The sequence below is a fragment of the Macaca thibetana genome, chromosome 5 (genome assembly GCF_024542745.1).
Source record: "Macaca thibetana thibetana isolate TM-01 chromosome 5, ASM2454274v1, whole genome shotgun sequence".
Classification (NCBI taxonomy): Eukaryota; Metazoa; Chordata; class Mammalia; order Primates; family Cercopithecidae; genus Macaca; species Macaca thibetana.
Window position 1 is genome coordinate 139,167,982 of NC_065582.1, and position 26,497 is coordinate 139,194,478.

The 26,497-nt window shown below is 37.4% G+C and overlaps 1 protein-coding gene across 3 annotated transcripts in view; it reads right to left on the bottom strand.

Moving 5' to 3' along the window:
- GABRB1 (gamma-aminobutyric acid type A receptor subunit beta1) overlaps positions 1-26,497 on the bottom strand; it is a 450,438-nt gene that overhangs the window by 85,489 nt on the left and 338,452 nt on the right. For all 3 annotated transcript variants that reach the window (XM_050791609.1, XM_050791610.1, XM_050791608.1), the window contains one exon: positions 24,302-24,384. In XM_050791609.1, coding sequence (XP_050647566.1) covers positions 24,302-24,384 — 83 coding nt within the window. The remainder of the gene's footprint in view (positions 1-24,301; positions 24,385-26,497) is intronic.

Sequence of the window (26,497 nt, forward strand, 5' to 3'; positions counted from 1 at the left end):
TATTTCTTTCCTGGGAATTAGGAAGAGGAACTGTGGGCTAAATTCCTTGTCACATCACCTCCTTTTCTACCAAGCAGGCTGAGCAATCATCTGCATGGTGCTTCGTAGAACACACAAAAGAATGTTGAAAAGTTGTCTGCTTAGCAATGAGGTACACAGGGACAAGCTAAAACTAGTGGCTGTATTAATATTTAACTTGCCAATAATAGGGAGAAATATGTGTCTTCAGAGTCTTTTCAAGTGATCACAAGTTAGCCTAAAAGGAATTGAATCACTAGCCTGTGGACTTCACAAAAAAAGCACATTGGAATTTAATGCTTAGTTAAAATATCAGTGAAAGGTTTCTCTAGTTACTGATCAATGATCTAATTTCTGATTTTCTAAAACGCTTGAGAATGGCGTGGTGCATCTGTAAAAATGCTACTTTGGGAATGTAAGCTTTTGAGGGACCAGGATGTAGTCATCTTGTCATCCTAAAAGTACTGACGGTGTCAGAAATGGCATGTGCACAATGAACACTTGCAGGATGAAAGAATCAGAAACATCTGGGAACTTAGATAAATACAGCCAGGAAGAGTGAGACAAGTAGCACTTTGTCATCAGTCAGCTCCAGAGCAAAGGAGAAGAGAGCTTTGATTTGATTGGTGATGTACAGAAAGATCAGCTTTTTAGGTGAAAGCCAAGAGATATGGGAAAAAATGGCTGGAATTGAAGAGGGGAAAGTGATGACGACATTGACAGCAGCAGTGGCAATAATCACAGTGATGACAAGTGTGAGAAAACTGAAGAACAGGAGCACTCACAATGTTACAGAAGTTGAAGCTGCTCAGAATTCTGGAGGAAGCAAATAGCTGATTACCCTGTACTTTCATGACAGTTGTTACCCCCATTTATTGAGTAGTTAAAATGCGGTAAGCACTGTACCAGGCACTTTACATGATATTTTAATGACATCCCATAAGGATATATATACACTTTTTTTTTTTTTTTTTGAGACAGAGTCTGACTCTGTCGCCCTGGCTGGAGTGCGGTGGCATGATCTTGGCTCACTACAACCTCTGCTTCCCAGATTCAAGCAATTCTCCTGCCTCAGCCTCCCAAGTATCTGGGATTACACATGTGTGCCATGAAACCTAGCTGATTTTTGTATTTTTAGTAGAGACGGGTTTCACCATGCTTGCCAGGTTGGTCTCAAACTCCTGACCTCAAGTGATCCACCTGCCTCAGCCTCCCAAAGTGCTGGAATTATAGGTGTGAACCACTGCATCCGGCTGGATCTATATGTTCTTTATTCTGTCTTTAGCTCTTAGCCCTCCATGATTCCAAAACCCTCCTTTATGCCCACTGAAGCACACAGTCCATCAAAAGTAAAATCCCCCTATCCTCAGTGCTCTCATCCTCACCACCTCCTCTTATCAAAACCTTGCTCTCTCTTACAAACATAGCTTACCCAACAGCTCTCTCAAGTCCTTGCTGCTCTTTCTCCTACATCCCTGGTATTAAGCCTGGGAGTTATACAAAGTGACTCTGTTTCATTTTCTTTTTTGGGGAGTAGGGGAATGGAGTCTCATTCTGTCACCTAGGCTGGAGTCCAGTGGTGTGATTTCAGCTCACTGCAACCTCTGCCTCCCGGGTTCAAGTGACTCTTCGTTTCTTTTTGTCCCTTCCAGACTATTCTTCCTTACTCCTTCCTAAATTTGAATCTTATGTCATCTTATTGCTGCTGTCATCTGCCAATCCAAGGTTAATTAATCTCCTTTTTCTACGTTTGGCTTCTATTTCAACTTCAAACTCCTGTCTTAGTTCTTTGTGAATCCAATATACATGTGGATTATTTTTCTATACACCAGACTTTAAATTCCTTTGTCTCTGCAATGATCATTTCCTCCATTTTACCTCACCACTCACTCCCATCTCTAGACCTTGTTATGACCAATAACTGCATCACTTCCAACTGGCTCTTTCTTATCCCCCTCATAACTGTAATTGTCTCCTGGTCTAGCTTCCATCCACTCCATTTAGACTTTCACTCCCAGCACTCTGTGTTGCTAAATCCAATAGTCAGTTATCAGTTGTCATCCAACTTGCACTATCAGGGACATTTATCCTAGGTGATCACTTCTTTTTCTAGAACATTTTTTTTTTAACCTTGATTTCCAGCATTCCCTTCTCTCCTAGGTTTTCTCCTACCTCACTGTCATCTCTTTTAGTTTGCAGATTTGGCTCTGCTACTTACTAGGTATGAACATGGGCAAGTTAGCTATTCCCACGGTGTCTCGGCTTCTTTGTTGGTAAATGATAACAACACTTCCTCCTTGAAAAAATGGGAACGGTGGCACCTACTGATAGTCATGGTTGAGATTAAATGGTAGATTATTTATAATGTGCTTGCACATAGTCATTGCCATGTTTGTGTTTTCTATTATCTCCCCAACTTCTAGCACTGATTTGACCAAGACTAAGCACTTGGACCTCTTCTTGAGGTATACTAATTACCTCAGAAATGCCATTCAGATTCATGGGTTTAAATATATCTATAAGATCATGACTCGTAAATTCGTATTTCCAGATAGAATCTCTCCTCTGAATTCTAGACTTAGACTTTCACTTGATATCTCCACTTAAATGTCTAACTGATGATATAAATTTAAAATGGTAAACACTTATCTGGGCTCTACTTGCAGTTTTCTTCCATTTGGTCGACGGCATTTTCTCAGAACTTTGATTTAGAAAAACCAGTTTAGTTCTAAGTGTAGATCTTGAATGTCTAAAACAGAACTTATCACAAAAAGATGCTTCCCATGTGAATTCAGTCAAAGTAATGTGTAAGTCTCAGAGCTGGTGTCCAGTGTCATCTTTGCCAGACTTAAATCTTCTATATTCATGCCTCCAAATATACTTAGCATATATCTCACCTTGACCTACTCTTGGATTGCCCTTCTCATGGTCTTTGTGGCATGTGGACATGGTATCTGAGATTCAATCTAAGCATGTTTTTGCTTTAGTTTTTGCTAGTTCTAGTCACGTTATCATTGTAGTATTATTATTTATCCTCATATGGAACAAAAGATAATTTTCAATGTTTGTTGTGCATGACATTCTCTTCAAAGTAAAACTTTAAGAAGAGTAACTTTGTAACCTGGTATCAAGCTAGCAGAATAATACTTCTTAAACTTCATGAAACTAGGAAGAAAATTTAGTTTTATTGTAACTGTACATATTGGTGAGGAAGCTGTGAAAATATAGCAGAATCAGGCTTGTTCCTTTAATTATGCAACTAGATGAACAGTTCGAAGGAAATAATCAGACGGACAACAGGGAGATGATTGCATTTGTTGGGGCAAAAGGGAGGACACTTCCGAATATTTCCAATCTAAAATCAGAGGACAATTATGTAACATACCTTCTCTCTACCTATAACATGTATAAATTCAAAGAGGAAGATATAAAATAATGGCAACAACAATGAGACTAAGGGAGTTCATGCAGAAAACACTTATAACTCAATAACCGGATACTGAGTGAACGCAGGTGACCTGTGAGAACCTATCATTACTGCAGACAGGATGGAGGAAGGTAATGAGGAGGTAGACATTCAGGATCTGGACCATTGCTGAGACTCTGAAGCTCACAATCATGCTAAAACAATTACTGATTCTTGGTAAAGAGACTAGGTTACTTAAAATGAGAATTATGCCAGAAAAACACCTATGTCCTAAGTTGTAAAAATATGCCTAATGACTAAGATGGACTTTTCTAGTGTTGACACATTAATTATATAGAGAGGTGGTTCATCACTCTGCCCAGGAAGATACTTACAAAATGATAGGTTTTCAGGTCACTAGGAAGATCAGAGTATCTGCCTTCAATTCATGTGAAGCTAGAGCTTTAACACATCGTGAGAAATACTCACAGTTATGACCTTGAATCATCACAAAAGGATAAAAGCTTTTCAGAATTCTGTGTTGAGAAAGATTTACATCAAAAATAGTTAAAATAAGGTCTGGAAAACTTGTGCTCTCCAGAATGACTCATTAAATTGCAGACCTCTAGATAGCGGAGGTGTAAACTATATGCTCCTTCTGCTAAAAAACCTCTAGTTTCTGGACACAGAGTCAAATAAAATCAAATATAGTGATTAATTTTTTTTCTTTGTTAAAATAAGTCCTTTCTGCATAGAAAATATTCACCCAAATATTATTTTTAATGTGGGATTAGGAGTATTAATGAAATACTATATTTCTGGAAGTCCTCCACATGTGAGAAATACCAGGAATGTTACTTAACAAAATTTGCTGTTCAGATGTATGTATTTCAGGTAATTTGAAAATGACTTTACTGCCTCAGTTTATTTAAAACTCAAACTCTCTGATTCAAAGGCTGAGCAAACTGTGTGAAAAAAAGGCTTTTAGCTAACCATTTAAATCACATTAGGAAGCAAACAGGCTGGGAAAGTAGATTGAGGAGCACAGGTGAGACAGGCTTTTTAAAATTTTTCTTAAAATTATTGATGTATTTATGTATTTATTTATTTATACTGACTCCAGATTTTTACTACTCAAAGTTGAGTCCATCTACCAATAGCATTAGCATCATCTGGGAAATGTTTGAAATACAGACTCTCAAGCCCCAGCTCAGGCTCACTAACTCAGAATCTGATTTTAACAAGACCCTGAATGTTCAACAAGCACTGCAAGGAGCATCTCACACAGGTTGTGTGATTCTGCTCTGATAGTGCCTAAGATGAGAGCAGGCAAGCCCTTGGCTCTATTCAGTGAAATTTTTTTCTCTACATTGTAGATCCACATAATCTAAATTCTGGGAATACAATGATTTGGAATCAATGCAATAATGTACTAGGAGTTTTCTGAGAAATCTACCTTTTTACATAATCAAATGAGTACAGTCAGTATCTATAGGACACAGTGTGGTGGGATGAAGATTAACACACAGAAATTATTCTTATATAACGTTTTATGTTTGAAAGAAATAGACTGTGCTTGATTTCAGTTTGACAAGCTATTTCTTTCTTTCTTTCTTTTTTTTTTTTTTTTTTTTTTGAGATGGAGTTTCACTCTTGTTGCCCAGGCTGAAGTGCAATGCACGATCTTGGCTCACTGCAACCTCTGTTTCCTGGGTTCAAGTGATTCTCCTGCCTCAGTCTCGTGAGTGGCTTGGATTACAGGTGCATGCCACCACGCCCAGCTAATTTTTGTATTTTTAGTAGAGATGGGGTTTCGCCATGTTGGCCAGGCTGATTGTGAACTCCTGACCTCAGGTGATCCACCCGCCTCAGTCTCCCAAAGTGCTGGGATTACAGGTATGAGCCACTGCGCCTGGCCTGAGAAGCTATTCTTGTATAAAACGTTATGTATTCATTCAAACACACATTTTAACTTGCTTTATTTCTTTTACATGATAGAGAATGTTGCTAAAATGGCTGATGACCATGTGTCTGTCTCCCAAGTATAGATAACTCTTCTTTCCATAGCATGATTATTCAAATTAATGTTTATAGGTCACATTCATATTAATATGTGGTGTGTGTGTATATATATGGTTTTAAATTTATATTTACATATTTTAAAATATATATAAATATAATATATATTATATAAATATTTTAATAAATGTAAATATAAATATATATTTTTATATATGGGTTTTAAAAATAGGTTAGCATCCTGTAACAACTTGACTTCTTATTACATAGATTTGAATATCAAGCTGGAGCACTTAATTCTAATGTAAGGCAGGGTGCATTGGTCCACCTATTTCAAGGCATGCCCTTTGGAGAGAAAAAATGGAGCCGTCTGCCATTTTTTAAGAAAGAATAAAAGAAAGAATAGTTTACAATCTTTCCTTTGATCATTTCAGTGATTTCTTTCTTTGAAAATCATGTTATTTTCTGTTCTTTGCTGTACTTTATTTCATTTCTATGTTTCTATTCTGCTTTTTATTTTGAGAACTGGGTCTATTAAAAGAGGATGTTAAAGAAAAAAAGAAGAGGAAAAAAAATCAATGCATGGCAGCCTTAGAGCAGTGGCTGTCAAATGTGGCTGCATATTGGAATCAACTTGGAAGCTTAAAAAATGCTTGTGCTAGGACCCACGTTCCACAAATTCTGATGCTATTGGTCTGGGGTGGGGCATAGTATCAATAGTTTTTAAAAGCTCCCTTTAAAAATCTTTGATCTTAAAGATGAGAATAATGCAACTTAAATGTGGAAATTGACACCTATATGGAAACTAAATTGTATCCATCTTTCATGATTCCTATGTGGATGTGGTTCATAGAAAATCCAAGACCTCTCATAAGAATATGTCCATTTCCAAAGTTGTAGATGTTAATGCATCTATATGAATAATAAATTGACTTTAAATATAGTGCCTGTTGCACTATAATTATGAATAATAAATGGACTTTGAAACTGCAGCACCATTGTTGTCAGGCCCAGCACCACACTGATGTGATTTGGGGGAATAGTATTGGTAGCCACTTAGAAGAGAAAGGGTTTCTGGCCATTGTGTGATCTATTGCATTTATAGAAGTGATTTGGTAAAATAATTGTTATTCTAAAAGTATATCAATATTCAGTTTAGTGGCAAGAATGTCAAAAATAAAGCCTACTTAAGAACTGAATTGGGAAGATTCAGTGACAGAGAAGGACCAATTAAAATGTGTTTTCTTCGCAGGCGTTTGCTTCCTGTTCAGATAGAGTTATACCTAAAACCACCCAACTCACACCCAGTAGGGAAGCTAGAGAAAAAGGTTTTGTGAAGACAGTATTGAGAAGTAAGTTTTCTCAAGAGACTATAAGGGCTAAATTGTAGACTTGCCAGTCAAATTGCCTGAGTTCAAATCTCATTCAAACCTCTAGAGTTTTTTGTCTTGAAGGTAGTTACTATCTTGACGCTTTGATTTTCTTCTTGTGAGAGGAATCAGTGGGGAATCTAGAAAGTGCCTGGGCCATTAATAAATATTAGATATTGTTATTATCAAGTTTGGATCTCAAGTGAATCAAAGTTCCTTAGTTCAGCAAGGATGTCCAGCATTAGAAGATCAAAGTTCCTTTTTAAAATGTGTCTTTAAGTGTTTGGTTATTTCCTAAAAGCTTTAGATTTTTAAAAGTGAGCTTTATTTTACACTTCCTCTTTGGAATCTAGATGCAAAATTGTCACCCATCATAACACCAATTGAAGAACAAACGTCCAGAAATCTAAATCTGTAAATCTGAGATTTCCTCATCAATCTACACAGCCGCTTGCCCATGGATGGAAAATAAACTGTCTGTAGTATAGAAGTGAAAAACTCTAAGGCTAACTTTATAGTCAAGTTGATAGAAAAACTAATTTTCATAGAAGGAACTCCATTCCCCCACTGACTTTTATTTTATAACTTTGAAAGATCAGATACTTTTCAGAGTGAGTGCTTTTTCACAGTTTCAAAGAAGCAGGCTGGAAAAAGGAATAAATTAATTCCGAAAAAATATTCCTTCCTCTCTACACCCACCCCTCTGCTCATCAAAAAAAGCTACAGGCACTAAAATTCATTAACATTTCTATGAACATAAATGTGAAATATTCATTTTCATTAAGTAGTCTACTGAATATGGCAAAATCAGATTTATCTAAGGAGATATCCAATGCTGCTAATTTTCTTGACAATGGGGACATAAAGCAAAGGAAGTCATGAATCATTCATGAAGTTCAATTTACTTCTGTTATTTTTGGTGTTTTGCGTCCATGAATAGAAAGTGTGCAGCATGTTGTAGATGCTGGTTTTACATTATTTCAGATCAGAACTAATGATTTGGCAGGCAGCAATAAAGTAAGAACGGTTTAAAGGCTTTTGCCTGTAATTGTCCTATATTTCATATTTTCCTTGTGAGTATTTACATGTTTATATATTCATATTTTTTCTTATATTCTAATATACTTTATAAATCATGATCACTTTAGAATTAATATTTTAGATAGGCTCAGAAAGCAATGTATTAGTGATGTAACTAAATTTAGTGAACTCCCAGCAGTCCAGATTTTGAGGCTAAAAGAGACCTTGAAGTTTATAAAATGAAACTGGCCTCTCAATGAGGAATGTCTTCTATATTATTTCTGGTATGTGGCCTTTTCTAATTAGTTGAAGTGTCTCTGTGGTAGGGGAAGTTCTTTCTTAAACAGGGACCTACTTCATGAATGAACACTGCTGCTCATCAGAGAGTCTCTTAATTTCTAAAGCTACCTTCCTGCAGCTTCTGACTATTGTCTACTTGTTGCTGCTATATCGCCAGCACTTAGTAGTACAAAGAGCCACATGTCGCTACTTAAGAAGTGCTAGTTGAATTACATGGAATTAAACGGGTTCAAATCTAGCATTTCTGGATGTGCTGGTTAACTTTATGTGTCAACTTGACTGGAAAACAAGGTGTCCAGTAGTCAAACATTATTCTGGGTATTCCTGTGGGGGTGTTTTTGGAGGAGATTAACATTTAAATCAGCAGACTGAATAAAGCAGCTTGCACCCCACAATGTGGGTGGGCATCATTCAACCAGTTGAAGGCCTGAGTAGAACAAATAAACTGACCCTCCCCTGAGCAGGAGAGAATTCCTCCTGTCTGACTACCCTGAAACTGGTACATCAGGTTTTTTCCTGCTTTTGGACTGAAATGGAAACATCAGTACTTCCTGGGTCTTGAGTCTGATAGGTTTTCAGACTGGAGTTATGCTATCAGTTCTGGTTCTCAAGCCTTTGGACTGGGACTGGAAATACACCATCAGTGCTCTAGTTGGCTGACTCACTCTGTAGATCTTGAGATTGTCAGCCTCCATAACTGCATGAGCCAATTCTTTATAATAAATCTCTCTTTCTCTCTTTCTTACTTCTCACTCTGTCTCTCTATCTAGATATATATCTTATCTGTACTTTATCTATCTTTCTCTCTCTATATATATATGTATTGGTATATAATATATACTATTATATATGTAATGGTATTGATAGCCATGTATCATATATATGATATCTATAGAAAGAGATAAGATATATATAGATTTTATATATATATCATATACCAATATTTATATGTATATATGTGGGATATATAGAGAGACAGAGAGAGAGAGAGAGAGAGGAAATAGTATTGGTAGCCATTTAGAATAGAAAGGCTTCTATTCTAAATATAAATATATTTCTAAATATATATGTTTCTAAAAATATGTAAATATATATTCTTTATATACTCTATATATTCCATATATATGTATATGCTATACATGTCCTATTGGCTTGATTGGCTGTATTTTATATAAAATTATATATTTTATGTTATACATTATATATTTTATTTTATATAAAATACAGCCAATAGGATATGTTTAGCCTACTGGCTCTATTTCTCTGAAGAACTAAGAATAACACACTGGGCAACTCTGAACACAGTTTCATCTGCTATATGATAGCACATTAAAACATTCCGAATGTCTGCTATGCCTCCTTATATTTGTCTTACAGATATCTTGTTCTCCTCCTTCTGAATGAAATTACCGTAAAACGGCATTAAGAACTGAACATAATTCTCCAGATGTGACCATTCAAGGGCAAACTTTTATAGAACTACTCCTGTCTTATGTCTGAAAACTATGCTTTAAAAATTTTATTTCCAGTTGTTAATATGGTGCTGTACTTAAATAAAACTTAATATTTCACTTCTGCAAACCTCCCATTTTCTCAGAACATTTTCCATATCTAAGCTAGGCCATTTTATCACACTAGGTGGACAGATATTTCTTATCACGTTATTTTTGTAGACAAGAAAATAGTTTTATTTTGGAAATAATTAAATATGACTATCACTTTACATTCTGTGCACATGTTTTTACTATCAAGATATTTAAATTAAGACAATGACAATCTTCTGAGAGTTAAACAGATAAATTAAGTGGATAGTTCATTAAATATGACAAGGCCTAGGTTAAAAGTTACCAAACCATTTTTTTTTAAATTTATTTATTATTATTATACTTTAAGTTGTAGGGTACATGTGCATAACGTGCAGGTTTGTTACATATGTATACTTGTGCCTTGTTGGTGTGCTGCACCCATCAACTCGTCATTTACAATCCAATCCCTCCCCCCTCCCCCCTCCCCATGATAGGCCCCGGTGTGTGATGTTCCCCTTCCTGAGTCCAAGTGATCTCATTGTTCAGTTCCCACCTATGAGTGAGAACATGCGGTGTTTGGTTTTCTGTTCTTGTGATAGTTTGCTAAGAATGATGGTTTCCAGCTGCATCCATGTCCCTACAAAGGACACAAACTCATCCTTTTTTATGGCTGCATAGTATTCCATGGTGTATATGTGCCACATTTTCTTTTTTTTTTTTTTTTAATTTATTTATTATTATTATACTTTAAGTTGTAGGGTACATGTGCATAACGTGCAGGTTTGTTACATATGTATACTTGTGCCATGTTGGTGTGCTGCACCCATCAACTCGTCATTTACATCAGGTATAACTCCCAATGCAATCCCTCCCCCCTCCCCCCTCCCCCCTCCCCATGATAGGCCCCGGTGTGTGATGTTCCCCTTCCTGAGTCCAAGTGATCTCATTGTTCAGTTCCCACCTATGAGTGAGAACATGCGGTGTTTGGTTTTCTGTTCTTGTGATAGTTTGCTAAGAATGATGGTTTCCAGCTGCATCCATGTCCCTACAAAGGACACAAACTCATCCTTTTTTATGGCTGCATAGTATTCCATGGTGTATATGTGCCACATTTTCTTAATCCAATCTGTCACTGATGGACATTTGGGTTGATTCCAAGTCTTTGCTATTGTGAATAGTGCCGCAATAAACATACGTGTGCATGTGTCTTTATAGCAGCATGATTTATAATCCTTTGGGTATATACCCAGTAATGGGATGGCTGGGTCATATGGTACATCTAGTTCTAGATCCTTGAGGAATCGCCATACTGTTTTCCATAATGGTTGAACTAGTTTACAATCCCACCAACAGTGTAAAAGTGTTCCTATTTCTCCACATCCTCTCCAGCACCTGTTGTTTCCTGACTTTTTAATGATCGCCATTCTAACTGGTGTGAGATGGTATCTCATTGTGGTTTTGATTTGCATTTCTCTGATGGCCAGTGATGATGAGCATTTTTTCATGTGTCTGTTGGCTGTATGAATGTCTTCTTTTGAGAAATGTCTGTTCATATCCTTTGCCCACTTTTTGATGGGGTTGTTTGTTTTTTTCTTGTAAATTTGTTTGAGTTCTTTGTAGGTTCTGGATATTAGTCCTTTGTCAGATGAGTAGATTGCAAAAATTTTCTCCCATTCTGTAGGTTGCCTGTTCACTCTGATGGTAGTTTCTTTTGCTGTGCAGAAGCTCTTTAGTTTAATGAGATCCCATTTGTCAATTTTGGCTTTTGCTGCTGTTGCTTTTGGTGTTTTAGATATGAAACCTTTGCCCATGCCTATGTCCTGAATGGTACTACCTAGGTTTTCCTCTAGGATTTTTATGGTATTAGGTCTAACATTTAAGTCTCTAATCCATCTTGAATTAATTTTCGTATAAGGAGTAAGGAAAGGATCCAGTTTCAGCTTTCTACTTATGGCTAGCCAATTTTCCCAGCACCATTTATTAAATAGGGAATCCTTTCCCCATTTCTTGTTTCTCTCAGGTTTGTCAAAGATCAGATGGCTGTAGATGTGTGGTATTATTTCTGAGGACTCTGTTCTGTTCCATTGGTCTATATCTCCGTTTTGGTACCAGTACCATGCTGTTTTGGTTACTGTAGCCTTGTAGTATAGTTTGAAGTCAGGTAGCATGATGCCTCCATCTTTGTTCTTTGACTTAGGATTGTCTTGGAGATGCGGGCTATTTTTTGGTTCCATATGAACTTTAAAGCAGTTTTTTTCCAATTCTGTGAAGAAACTCATTGGTAGCTTGATGGGGATGGCATTGAATCTATAAATTACCTTGGGCAGTATGGCCATTTTCACGATATTGATTCTTCCTATCCATGAGCATGGTATGTTCTTCCATTTGTTTGTGTCCTCTTTTATTTCACTGAGCAGTGGTTTGTAGTTCTCCTTGAAGAGGTCCTTTACATCCCTTGTAAGTTGGATTCCTAGGTATTTTATTCTCTTTGAAGCCATTGTGAATGGAAGTTCATTCCTGATTTGGCTCTCTGTTTGTCTGTTACTGGTGTATAAGAATGCTTGTGATTTTTGCACATTAATTTTGTATCCTGAGACTTTGCTGAAGTTGCTTATCAGCTTAAGGAGATTTTGGGCTGAGACAATGGGGTTTTCTAAATATACAATCATGTCATCTGCAAACAGGGACAATTTGACTTCTTCTTTTCCTAACTGAATACCCTTGATTTCTTTCTCTTGGCTGATTGCCCTAGCCAGAACTTCCAACACTATGTTGAATAGGAGTGGTGAGAGAGGGCATCCCTGTCTTGTGCCAGTTTGCAAAGGGAATTTTTCCAGTTTTTGCCCATTCAGTATGATATTGGCTGTGGGTTTGTCATAAATAGCTCTTATTATTTTGAGGTACGTTCCATCAATACCGAATTTATTGAGCGTTTTTAGCATGAAGGGCTGTTGAATTTTGTCAAAAGCCTTTTCTGCATCTATTGAGATAATCATGTGGTTCTTGTCTTTGGTTCTGTTTATATGCTGGATTATGTTTATTGATTTGCGAATGTTGAACCAGCCTTGCATCCCAGGGATGAAGCCCACTTGATCATGGTGGATAAGCTTTTTGATGTGTTGCTGAATCCGGTTTGCCAGTATTTTATTGAGGATTTTTGCATTGATGTTCATCAGGGATATTGGTCTAAAATTCTCTTTTTTTGTTGTGTCTCTGCCAGGCTTTGGTATCAGGATGATGTTGGCCTCATCAAATGAGTTAGGGAGGATTCCCTCTTTTTCTATTGATTGGAATAGTTTCAGAAGGAATGGTACCAACTCCTCCTTGTACCTCTGGTAGAATTCAGCTGTGAATCCATCTGGTCCTGGACTTTTTTTGGTTGGTAGGCTATTAATTGTTGCCTCAATTTCAGAGCCTGCTATTGGTCTATTCAGGGATTCAACTTCTTCCTGGTTTAGTCTTGGAAGAGTGTAAGTGTCCAGGAAAGTATCCATTTCTTCTAGATTTTCCAGTTTATTTGCATAGAGGTGTTTATAGTATTCTCTGATGGTAGTTTGTATTTCTGTGGGGTCAGTGGTGATATCCCCTTTATCATTTTTTATTGTGTCGATTTGATTCTTCTCTCTTTTCTTCTTTATTAGTCTTGCTAGTGGTCTGTCAATTTTGTTGATCTTTTCAAAAAACCAACTCCTGGATTCATTGATTTTTTGGAGGGTTTTTTGTGTCTCTATCTCCTTCAGTTCTGCTCTGATCTTAGTTATTTCTTGCCTTCTGCTAGCTTTCGAATGTGTTTGCTCTTGCTTCTCTAGTTCTTTTAATTGCGATGTTAGAGTGTCAATTTTAGATCTTTCCTGCTTTCTCTTGTGGGCATTTAGTGCTATAAATTTCCCTCTACACACTGCTTTAAATGTGTCCCAGAGATTCTGGTATGTTGTATCTTTGTTCTCATTGGTTTCAAAGAACATCTTTATTTCTGCCTTCATTTCGTTATGTACCCAGTAGTCATTCAGGAGCAGGTTGTTCAGTTTCCATGTAGTTGAGCGGTTTTGATTGAGTTTCTTAGTCCTGAGTTCTAGTTTGATTGCACTGTGGTCTGAGAGACAGTTTGTTATAATTTCTGTTCTTGTACATTTGCTGAGGAGTGATTTACTTCCAATTACGTGGTCAATTTTGGAGTAAGTACGATGTGGTGCTGAGAAGAATGTATATTCTGTTGATTTGGGGTGGAGAGTTCTATAGATATCTATTAGGTCTGCTTGCTGCAGAGATGAGTTCAATTCCTGGATATCCTTGTTAACTTTCTGTCTCGTTGATCTGTCTAATGTTGACAGTGGAGTGTTGAAGTCTCCCATTATTATTGTATGGGAGTCTAAGTCTCTTTGTAAGTCTCTAAGGACTTGCTTTATGAATCTGGGTGCTCCTGTATTGGGTGCATATATATTTAGGATAGTTAGCTCTTCCTGTTGAATTCATCCTTTTACCATTATGTAATGGCCTTCTTTGTCTCTTTTGATCTTTGACGGTTTAAAGTCTGTTTTATCAGAGACTAGGATTGCAACCCCCGCTTTTTTTTGTTCTCCATTTCCTTGGTAAATCTTCCTCCATCCCTTTATTTTGAGCCTATGTATGTCTCTGTGTGTGAGATGGGTCTCCTGAATACAACAGACTGATGGGTCTTGACTCTTTATACAGTTTGCCAGTCTGTGTCTTTTAATTGTCATTTAGTCCATTTACATTTAAGGTTAATATTGTTATGTGTGAACTTGATCCTGCCATTATGATATTAACTGGTTATTTTGCTCTTTAGTTGATGCAGTTTCTTCCTAGCCTCGATGGTCTTTACATTTTGGCATGTTTTTGCAATGGCTGGTACCGGTTGTTCCTTTCCATGTTTAGTGCTTCCTTCAGGGTCTCTTGTAAGGCACGCCTAGTGGTGACAAAATCTCTAAGCATTTGCTTATCTGTAAAGGATTTTATTTCTCCTTCACTTATGAAACTTAGTTTGGCTGGATATGAAATTCTGGGTTTAAAATTCTTTTCTTTAAGAATGTTGAATATTGGCCCCCACTCTCTTCTGGCTTGTAGAGTTTCTGCTGAGAGATCTGCTGTTAGTCTGATGGGCTTCCCTTTGTGGGTAACCCGACCTTTCTCTCTGGCTGCCCTTACGATTTTTTCCTTCATTTCAACTTTGGTGAATCTGGCAATTATGTGTCTTGGAGTTGCTCTTCTCGAGGAGTATCTTTGTGGCGTTCTCTGTATTTCCTGGATTTGAATGTTGGCCTGCCCTACTAGGTTGGGGAAGTTCTCCTGGATGATATCCTGCAGAGTGTTTTCCAACTTGGTTCCATTTTCCCCCTCACTTTCAGGCACCGCAATCAGACGTAGATTTGGTCTTTTTACATAATCCCATACTTCTTGCAGGCTTTGTTCATTTCTTTTTCTTCTTTTTTCTTTTGGTTTCTCTTCTCGCTTCATTTCATTCATTTGATCCTCAATCGCTGATACTCTTTCTTCCAGTTGATCGAGTCGGTTACTGAAGCTTGTGCATTTGTCACGTATTTCTCGTGTCATGGTTTTCATCTCTTTCATTTCGTTTATGACCTTCTCTGCATTAATTACTCTAGCCATCAATTCTTCCACTTTTTTTTCAAGATTTTTAGTTTCTTTACACTGGGCACGTAATTCCTCCTTTGGCTCTGAGAAATTTGATGGACTGAAGCCTTCTTCTCTCATCTCGTCAAAGTCATTCTCCGTCCAGCTTTGATCCGTTGCTGGCGATGAGCTGTGCTCCTTTGCCCGGGGAGATGCACTCTTATTTTTTGAATTTCCAGCTTTTCTGCCCTGCTTTTTCCCCATCTTTGTGGTTTTATCTGCCTCTGGTCTTTGATGATGGTGATGTACTGATGGGGTTTTGGTGTAGGTGTCCTTCCTGTTTGTTAGTTTTCCTTCTAACAGTCAGGACCCTCAGCTGTAGGTCTGTTGGAGATTGCTTGAGGTCCACTCCAGACCCTGTTTGCCTGGGTATCAGCAGCAGAGGCTGCAGAAGATAGAATATTTCTGAACAGCGAGTGTACCTGTCTGATTCTTGCTTTGGAAGCTTCCTCTCAGGGGTGTACTCCACCCTGTGAGGTGTGGGGTGTCAGACTGCCCCTAGTGGGGGATGTCTCCCAGTTAGGCTACTCAGGGGTCACTGACCCACTTGAGCAGGGAGTCTGTCCCTTCTCAGATCTCAACCTCCGTGTTGGGAGATCCACTGCTCTCTTCAAAGCTGTCAGACAGAGTCATTTGCGTCTGCAGAGGCTTCTGCTGTGTTTGTTATTGTTTACTGTGCCCTGTCCCCAGAGGTGGAGTCTACAGAGACAGGCAGGTTTCCTTGAGCTGCTGTGAGCTCCACCCAGTTCGAGCTTCCCAGCAGCTTTGTTTACCTACTTAAGCCTCAGCAATGGCGGGCGCCCCTCCCCCAGCCTCGCTGCTGCCTTGCCGGTAGATCACAGACTGCTGTGCTAGCAATGAGGGAGGCTCCGTGGGTGTGGGACCCTCCCGGCCAGGTGTGGGATAACAGGTGTGCCTGTTTGCTTAAAGCGCAGTATTGGGGTGGGAGTTACCCGATTTTCCAGGTGTTGTGCGTCTCAGTTCCCCTGGCTAGGAAAAGGGATTCCCTTCCCCCTTGCGCTACCCAGGTGAGGCAATGCCTCGCCCTGCTTCAGCTCTTGCTGGTCGGGCTGCAGCAGCTGACCAGCACCGATCGTCCGGCACTCCCCAGTGAGATGAACCCAGTACCTCAGTTGAAAATGCAGAAATCACCGGTCTTCTGTGTCGCTGGCGCTGGGAGTTGGAGACTGGAGCTGTTCCTATTCGGCCATCTTGCTCCGCCCCTTCCTGTGCCACATTTTCTTAATCCAGTCTGTCACTGATGGACATTTGGGTTGATTCCAAGTCTTTGCTATTGTGAATAGTGCCGCAATAAACATACGTGTGCATGTGTCTTTATAGCAGCATGATTTAGAATCCTTTGGGTATATACCCAGTAATGGGATGGCTGGGTCATATGGTACATCTAGTTCTAGATCCTTGAGGAATCGCCATACTGTTTTCCATAATGGTTGAACTAGTTTACAATCCCACCAACAGTGTAAAAGTGTTCCTATTTCTCCACATCCTCTCCAGCACCTGTTGCCAAACCATTTTTTAAAACAAGAAACCAGTATAAAAGTAACCAGGTTGTCACTAAGTGTTACCTTTGTCTGAAAACTTCGTGGTAGTGTAAGTAGGAAGAACATAGTTAATGCCTTATGATGAAACAACAACAACAAAAGTCATCGTTTCACTACCCTTACCACCCTTCAAAATTTCTAAAGTAATTTAAATGTTAGATCTTTCCTTATATGGCTGTTGGTTGACACTTTTATAATTTTTGAAATAGTTTGTTGTTGTTGTTATTGTTGTTGTTTAAGAGATCTTACTCTTTTTTTTTCTATTAAGTGATAGGGTTTCACTGTGTTGCCCAGGCTAGACTCAAACTCCTGGAGTCAAGTGACCCTCCCAGCTCAACCTCCCAGATAGTGGGGACTACAGGCCCATGCCATCGTGCCCAGCTGAGATGGTCTTAAAACATGAATATAAAATTACACAAATGAAAGATTGTGTGACGTATATAAATGAAATGATATTTTATTGCAAGTAAAAAAATCCTCCTTAAATCTCATCTGAAAAAATTAAACTAGACTTATCTTCTAAAAGTCAAATGACTTGAAAAGTTTGAAGCCAAGAAATTTAGCATACATTCACTACACAAATATTTATTTTCTAGGTTTAATGATTGAATGGTGAGCAAAACAATGATCCCTTCCCTCATAGAAGTTTGTAATCTAAAGGGGAAATAAACAACAAGCATAGAAACAAATACTACTATGATATGGATGTCTCAGTTCATTTGGATAGCTATGACAAAATGCCATAAACTGGGTAATTTATGAACAACAGCCATTTATGTATCGTAGTTCTATAGACTGGGAAGTCTAAGATCAACGTACTGGCAGATTTTAGTGTCTGGTGAGGGCCCACTTTCTGGTTCATAAATGGTACCTTCCAGCTATGTCCTCATACGGTGCAAGGGGCAAGGTAGATCTCAGGGCTTCTTTTATAAGAGCACTGCAGTAGTTTTTCCTTATCTTCAGGGGATATATTCCAAGACCCTCAGTAGAAACATGAAATTGCAAATAGTACCAAACCCTACATATACTATGTTTTTTCTATCTGTACATATCTATGATAAAGTTTAATTTGTAAATTAGGCACAGTATGAGATTAATAAAAATTAATAATGAAATAGAACAGTTATAAAAATATAATGTAATAAAAGTTACATGAATGTGATCTCTCTCACTCAAAATATCCTATTGTACTGTCCTCACCCTTCTTCTTGTAATGTGAGATGACACAGTGCCTGTATGATGAGGTAAAATGAGGTGAATGATGTAGGCATTGTGACATAGCTTTTGGTTACCATTGATCTTCTGAAAATATATCAAAGGGAGCATCATCTGCTTTGGGTGATCCTGGATCATCAAGCCATGATGACATCAGTGGCTGGATGCCAGGAGCAGATGGTATCAATGATATAGGTGGTATAGATAGCATATACATGTGGATACACTGGATAGAGGGATGATTTATGTCCCAGCCAGGACAGAGCAGGATGGTGGGAGATTCCATCATGCTACAATCAAGGGTATAATTTAAAACTGATGAATGTTTATTTCTGGAATTTTCCACTTAATATTTTCAGGCAAAAAACAAAACTGTAAATAAGTGGGGACTACCGTTATCCCATTCATGAGGACTCTGCTCTCGTGATCTAATCACCTCCAAAAGATACATTCTTAATAGTATTATATTGGGGGTTAGGTTTCAACATATGAATTTTGGCGGGATACAAACTTTCAGACAATAGCAATGGGAAACTAAAAAGAATTTTGAAAGAGAATAACTACTGGTTGCTAACTTAGATTGGAGGAGTCTTAAGAAAGCCTCCTATCAAAGGTGGCATGTGAGATGAGGACTGAAGGATGAGAAGAGGAAGCCGAAAGAACTATGGTTGGGAAAAGCATTTCAGCCAGAAGAAATGAGAAAATTATTAAGATGGGATAAGAGAAACTATGGTCTGCCAGAAACAAAGTCTCTGGTGCCGGAGTAATGTATACAGTAAGTAAGGGGAAAATGGTGACAGACGGGATTCAAGATAATGAGGAAGGTCAAGTCACACAAGAGCTTGAAGATCAAGTTAAGAAGAGTGGACAGTTTTACCAGTGTAGTAGGAAGTCTTTGATTTTTTTTTTTTTTTTTTTTTTCCTGAGATGGAGTCGCAGGCTGTCCCTCAGGTTGGAATGCAATGGCGCCATCTTGGCTCATTGCTGCATCTGCCTCCCAGGTTCAAGCAATTCCCCTGCCTCAGCCTCCCGAGTAGCTGGGATTACAGGTGTGTGCTGCCCTGCCCTGCTAATTTTTGTATCATTAGTAGAGTCGGGGTTTCACCATGTTGGCCAGGCTAGTCTTGAACTCCTGACCTTGTGATCTGCCTGCCTTGGCATCCCAAATTGTTGGGGTTACAGGCATGAGCCACGGCAACCAGCCTGAATATTTTAAAGCAGAGAAATAATATGATCCAATTTACACCTTGCAAAGATCACCGGGGCTGCTGGGCAGAAATTGGGTTAGAGGGAGTCAAAAGTGAAAGCAAGAAGACTGTAAAAGGCAGCTACAATGGTCCAGGTAAAATGTAATGATAGTTTGGAAAAGACTGGTGGCAATAGGGCAGGGGAGAAATGGACAGGCCTGATAAATATTTTGCAAGTAGAATAGATGGTACTTGGCAATAGAACGGATCAGCGGAGTTTGAGAGAAATGGAGCTGTTAACAATCCCAGGATTATGGTTGGATAGTGAGATTAAAGTGACAGAGGGAGAAATTCATTTGAAAGGGAAAAATCAAGAATAAAGTTTTGAGCAAATTAAACTCAAGATGCCTTTGAAACATCAAAACAGACATGCCAAGAAGAGTGCTAGTACATCAATCTGGGGCTCAGAAGAGATCTCAGTTGGGGATATAAATTTGAGAGCCATAGCATAAGATTGAATTTAAAGAGGTCCTTTGTGACCTTTCTGAGAACAGTTTTAGCAGAGGCGGGAGATGGGTAGGCAGGTGCCAGATTGCAGTGGGTTGAGAGGAAGTTGAGGCAATAGTCAACAGATATAGATTATCCTTTCAAGTACTTTGGAGAAAAAGAAAGAGATTAGGAAAAAGCTTCAGGGAAATGTGGGGATAGAGTGCAGGTGTTTTAAGATGAGAAGAGTTTTCAACTAGTTTATAAGCTGTGAGAAAAGAGGTAGACAGGGCAGGATTGAGGATCTGAGAGCTCAGGGGTGAGGTGTGTGTGTGTACTAAACATAATTTCCAGAGGAGGAAGAAAGAGATGGAATTCTAAGCACAGCGGGCAAGGCTAGCCTAAGAAAGAAATAGAAACACATCTTCCTGTGAAATACAGAGAGCTAACTCAGAATAGTGGTGAAGAATAAGGAAGTTTAAAGAAGATGAGTGAAATCGAGAGATTTCAGGCCTGAAATGGCTTTTCTTTTTATTATTATCATTTTGGTGTGGTGAGGTGACAACATCTACTGTAAATGAGTGGATGAGATTAGAGTCCGGATCTTTTTTAATCTGTACTACCTGATTCCTTCATGATTATTATCCCAAGCCCTTTCCATATCTCCATGAAGCTTGTGGTTATCAAACCTTCACATGATACTGTTATTGATTTCAGATTCCAAATATACTTTAGACTAAATTCCTTGATTGATTTTTCTATATGTAATTGACTCATTTTATAGCATCCTAGGGCTACAGAGCTATTAATCTGCTCCAAGTTCAAGCAAACTTTCAATTTAACAAGTCTTTATGACTTTTTCAATTATACTTGATTAGATGACATCAAGTTAAGCAAAACATCTTTAATTTGTCTCAAAGGACCTAACCAAGGAAAACATTTTGCCAGCCTTGAGATTGTGATGGGAGAACATGCAAACTCGTGAATTTTGTAATGTAGGCAAAGTTTCCACTCTGTTGGTCACAAACATGATTGGTTCAATCTTACATCAGTGTGATGTCTACTTGATCATTCTTATTTCCCAACTGACACTAGAGCCTCTCATTTGTGATTACTTTAAGGCTCAGTATAGTCTTGATACACTGTCAAGTCAGAAAGTGCTGTTTTAGAAGATAACACGTTTTTTGTGAAAAGTTAAAAACTAGATGAATAGAAGCCTATAATCCCAGCACTTTGGGAGGCCGAGACGGGCAGATCACGAGGTCAGGAGATTGAGACCATCCTGGCTAACACGGTAAAACTCCGTCTCTACTAAAAAATACAAAAAACTAGCCGGGCGAGGTGGCGGACGCCTGTAGTCTCAGCTACTCAGGAGGCTGAGGCAGGAGAATGGCATAAACCCGGGAGGCGGAGCTTGCAGTGAGCTGAGATCCGGCCACTGCACCCCAGCCTGGGTGACAGAGGGAGACTCCATCTCAAAAAACAAAAAACAAAAAACAAACAAACAAAAAAAACCTAGATGAATAATCTATTCAGTATTTATTAAAACTTAGCAACATATTGATTATGTACTTAGGTAGAAACAAGCAAAGCTCATTCAAACTCCACATGGGCATATTCTAATTTACTGCTTAAAATTATTATTCTTAACATTTATGAACTCTACATTGGTTTATCTATTGTTAATAGGGATTCATTTTAAGTAAAGTGTTGAAGTTAAATTATGCTGTCATCAGAAGCTTCTTCTTTTTTTAAGGGTAACATCAATAGAATCAAGGCCTGCTTGGTTTCCTGCATCCATAAGCTACTTTCTCCCTGTAGCTGCAATTGTTTGACCCTTGATCTAAAAGCGAAATTCAGCTTCTGGGATCTATACTGAAATTTATCAGGGATAGTTTAGGAAATACAGACCAGTCTTTGGTTGATTCAGCATTTCCAACCTAGCCAAGAGTGTTTCCAGTTAATGCTATACTTCTAATTATTATTATTATTGTTGTTGTTGTTGTTTTGAAGTGGAGTCTCACTGTCTCACTCTGTCACACAGGCTGGAGTGCAGTGGCATGATCACAGCTCACTACAACCTCTGCTTCCCGGGTTCAAGCAATTCTCCTGTCTCAGCCTACTGAGTAACTGGTACTACAGGTGCATGCCACCACACCTGGCTACTTTTTGTATTTTTAGTAGAGATGGATTTTCACCATATTTGTCAGGCTGGTCTCGAACTCCTGACCTCAGGTGATACACCCTTCTTGGTCTTCTAAAGTGCTGGAATTACAGGCGCGAGCCACCGTGACCAACCTACACTTCTAATTATTGATGGTATGCTCCCTTATTCACCTGTTGATTCAGGATTCTGTGATGAAGAGAAGAACACTTGGGCTTGAATTCTTATTCCATTACTTTTTCACTCCATTACTTTTTTTGCCCTGTGACTCTGGGTAAGTTATTTTACTTCTCTGAGCCTCAAGTATATCATCTCTCAAGTGTTGTTACAAATACTTATGTCACAAAGGTGTTATAAAATACCCAGCTTTAGTTATGCAAATCTTTCTCCTAAGTTCCTGCCTCTTTACACTCCTCATTATTCAAGTTCCTACAGTCAAGAGTTTTTGCTTTGTTTTAGGTAAGTATCTTTAGGGATTATAGTTCTGTGACCAACTGCTGGATCACGATGATAATTACCATCTTTTCAAATTTGTACATATTAGCTTATTTTAGAGTCTCAGTTACTGTGTTAATCTGTATGTCCAGACAACTAGTTGCATCTTGCTCAACTGCCTCAATGATTGTCATATGTCTGGGTCACCATCTATTACCTGACATCATATTTGATGATTACTTTGGGCTATCTGGGTGCCTGGGCTTCCCCCATCCCTTCCCCACAAAAGTTACATTTAATTTCTGCTTCATTTATAGTTTTGATCCTTATATGTTATATTAAATGGACTTAAAGTCATCTATTTTTAATATGAATAAATAAATCTTCAAACTTAAAGAAAAATGTCAACCTATAATAGAAAAACTCAGTATCCATTGTAAATAAAGTATGCATTTTGGGAGAAAGTGTTGATAATTTTAGAACTTACAATTTAAAACACGGAATCAATTTCAAGTATTTGTCAAAATTCATTGCTCCTTTAAGCAAATGACACAATTCATAAGGTCTTGCAATTTCAAGAGGTTGCTGTATGTTAATATTCTTCAGCAGAAGCCAAGGTAAAAAATCAGAAAGTCAATGGAAGAGTGGTCAAGGGTAAAAAACAACTAATATGTATGGGCAACCCATGAGTTATCCTTCTCTTTCTATATCAGTTCCAAAAGTAATGATTTACTTGGTGAACTAATGTTCTGCCTTATTTATAAAGTGTTATTAGCTATTAGTATAAGATTGAGTTTACATAGTTCATTCCTATGGTTTGAATATGGTCATTTTTGGTATCTGAACCAAAAGTTACCATCAATACTTTATATATATAAACACCTTTCAATACCTAGTAACTTCTTTATATAATGAGATTTAAAATTAGAATATTTATTAGAGAATTATTCATGAATTTTCTTGTTCATTCTAGGTTTTGGTGGTAGTAGGTCAATGTCTATATTTAAACTTGTAATTACATCTACATTAACACCTTCATCTATTTCTATGTATACAGTGGAACTAGAAGGTTAATGTAATTGCTTCGTGATGAGACACTGGGGAAATACATTCATTCTTCAACAATACTATAGAATGACCTGGAATTTTCCCATTTTCCTTTACTTTCTTAATGTTTACATCTAGAAAGCATTTTAGATGATCTAAATAAACATCTGTCAATTTCTAACATTACATTAAGTGGTACTATAATAATGGTCTGATTAGCTACTGGACTTTTTTGCACCTCTGAAAACCAAGAAATGGCTTAGCTTTGGTGTTCACAATTAATGCTCTCAAATACCTACAGGCTGATGGCTGAGAAATAATCACAAAAAGATAGTCAGATTAAATCTTCATAGCTGAAATATTTGAATTGTTAAGAAAGCAATCAGTGAAAAAGCAGCCCAAGAGGACAAACTAAAATTAGTCACTAGACTTAAAAACCATCAAGTCTTTGGTGCAAAGCATAAGTCTCATGAGTGTAATTTATCATCTTTTTCTTTTCATGAGGAAAGACACATTATTCACACAAGACACTAACATAATGTTTTTCTAAAAGACAATTTACAATAGTTTAGGTCAAAACAATCTCACAAACTCTTTTAATATTAAAATATCTTTCCTTTCTTATTAATCCAGCTTGGATATTGGAAGACTTTGGGAGAAACTACACTCTGAGAAGGAGAAAGTATGAGTTTATAAATTGTTGATCTAAAATAAGTGAACTTTCCCTAATTGTTCAAAACAATAACTTCATTGAGCCACCAATATAAACCCTTTGAAAACTTGTCAGACAAGTGCAGCTAAAAAATCCTGGTACTAATTAACTCAGTGAGAAGTTGAATTCCATTGGGTCAAAGAAGCATCTCTCCTTTTCATGCCCCTGTCCAAGTAACTCACAACTTTCAATCTCCAGGGTGCAGTTCTGCTCATCCAGTGGATATCTTCGAAGATCCATCATACATGCAGCTGTGGTTGTGATTCTGATAGAGTGGAGAGATAAAAAAGAAAACATTACAAAAGTGATGACATTTCATTTCCAGGCTTCCTAGCCCCAAATCATGTTTACCAGTTGGTAGAAACAAGGCATCAAAATTTTATGAGATTTTAAGGAACTATTATGAATAATTATATGTCAACAAATTGGATAATCTAGATGAACAGGTGGAAATGGATAAATTTCTAGAAACATACAACCTACCCAAACTGTGTCAATAAAAAACAGAAATCTGAACAAACAAATAACAAACAAGGAGAGTGAATCAGTAATAAAAAAATTTCCAACAAAGAAAAGCCCAGGGCCAGATGGTTCATGGATGAGAAATAATCATGAACATTCAGAGAAGAACTAATACTAACCTTTCTTAAACTGTACCACAAAATAGAATAGGGAAAACTGCCAAATTCATTTAATGAGGCCAGCTTCACTCTAATTCCAAAGCTAGACAGACAATACAAGAAATGAATAGTACAGGCCAATATCCCTAATGGAATTAGATGCAAACATTCTCAATAAAATACTAGCAAATAAAATTCAACAGCATATCAAAAGGATCATACACCATGACCAAGTGGGATTTATTACTGGAATGCTAGGATGGATATGCAACAATCAGCAACATATACAAATCAATCAATGTGATACAACATAATAAAATAAAAACCACATGATCATCTCAATAAATGCAGAAAAATTAAAGCTTTTCCCCTAAGATCTGGAAGAAAACAAGAGTGGTCACTCTTGGCCCTGCTAGTCAACATGGTACTGAACTCCCAGCTAGAGCAATCAGCAAGAAAATTAAATAAAAGCTATCCAAATCACAATAAATAAATAAAATTATCTCTTTTTGCAGATGACATAATTATGTACGTAGAAAATTCTATAGACTCCATGAAAACTATTAGAACTAATAAATTCAATAAAATTACAGGGTGCAAAATCAACACACAAAAATCAGTGGCATTTTTATATACTAATAACAAACTCTCCAAAAGGTAAATTAAGAGAACAACTTCATTTACATTAACAACAACAACAAAGTACCTAGGAATTAACTTAACTAAAGAGAAAAAAAGACCTGTACATTGAAAATTATAAAACATTGATGAAGGAAGTTTAAAAAGACAAATATATAGAAAGACATTCCATGTTCATGTCTTGGAAGAATAATATTGTCAAAATGTTCATACTACCTCCCCAAAACCATCTTACACATTCAAAAATCCAGATGGTACTTTTTACAGAAATAGAAGAAATAATCATAAAATTTATATGGAATCATGAAAGACTCTGACTAGTCAAAGTCATCTGAAGCAAGATCAAAAACCTTCTAATTTATTTTTCCATTCACAGTGTACAAGGGTTCTTTTCCCTCTCCACACTCTTGCTAACGCTTTTGTCTTTTGTCTTTTTACCAATAGACATCCTAACAGGTATGAGGTGGTATTTCATTGTGGGTATGATTTGCATTTTTCTGACGATTTAGTGTTGAGCACTATTTCATATGCCTGTTGTCCATCTGAATTTCTTCTTTTGAGAAGTTCTGTTTAGGTTCTTTGCTCATTTTAAAATTATTTATATTTTGTTATTGAATTGTATGTGATTTTTTATATGTGTTGGATATTAACACTTATCAGTATATGATTTGCAAATATTTTTCCCTATTCCATAGGTTGCCTTTTCATTTTGTTTATTGTTTCCTTTGCTGCATATAAGCTTTTTAGTTTGATGTATCCCACTTACCTGTTTTTGCTTTTATTGTCTGGACTTTTGGTATAATATTTAAAAAATTATTGCTAAGACTAATGTCAAGAAGGTTTTTCCTTATGTTTTCTGCTAGTTGTTTTACAGTTTCAATATTTATGTTTAAGGATTTAATCCATTTTGAGTTGATTTTCATGTATGGCATGAGATAGGGATCAAATTTATTTATTTGTTTATTTTGCATGTGGATATCCAGTTTTTCAAACACCATTTGTCAAAAAGACTGTCTTTTCCCCATTGTGTGCCCTGGCACCTTTGCTGAAGATCAGTTGACCACAAGTGTATGTATTTATTTCTGGTTTCTCTATTCTGTTCCATTGGCCTATATGTCT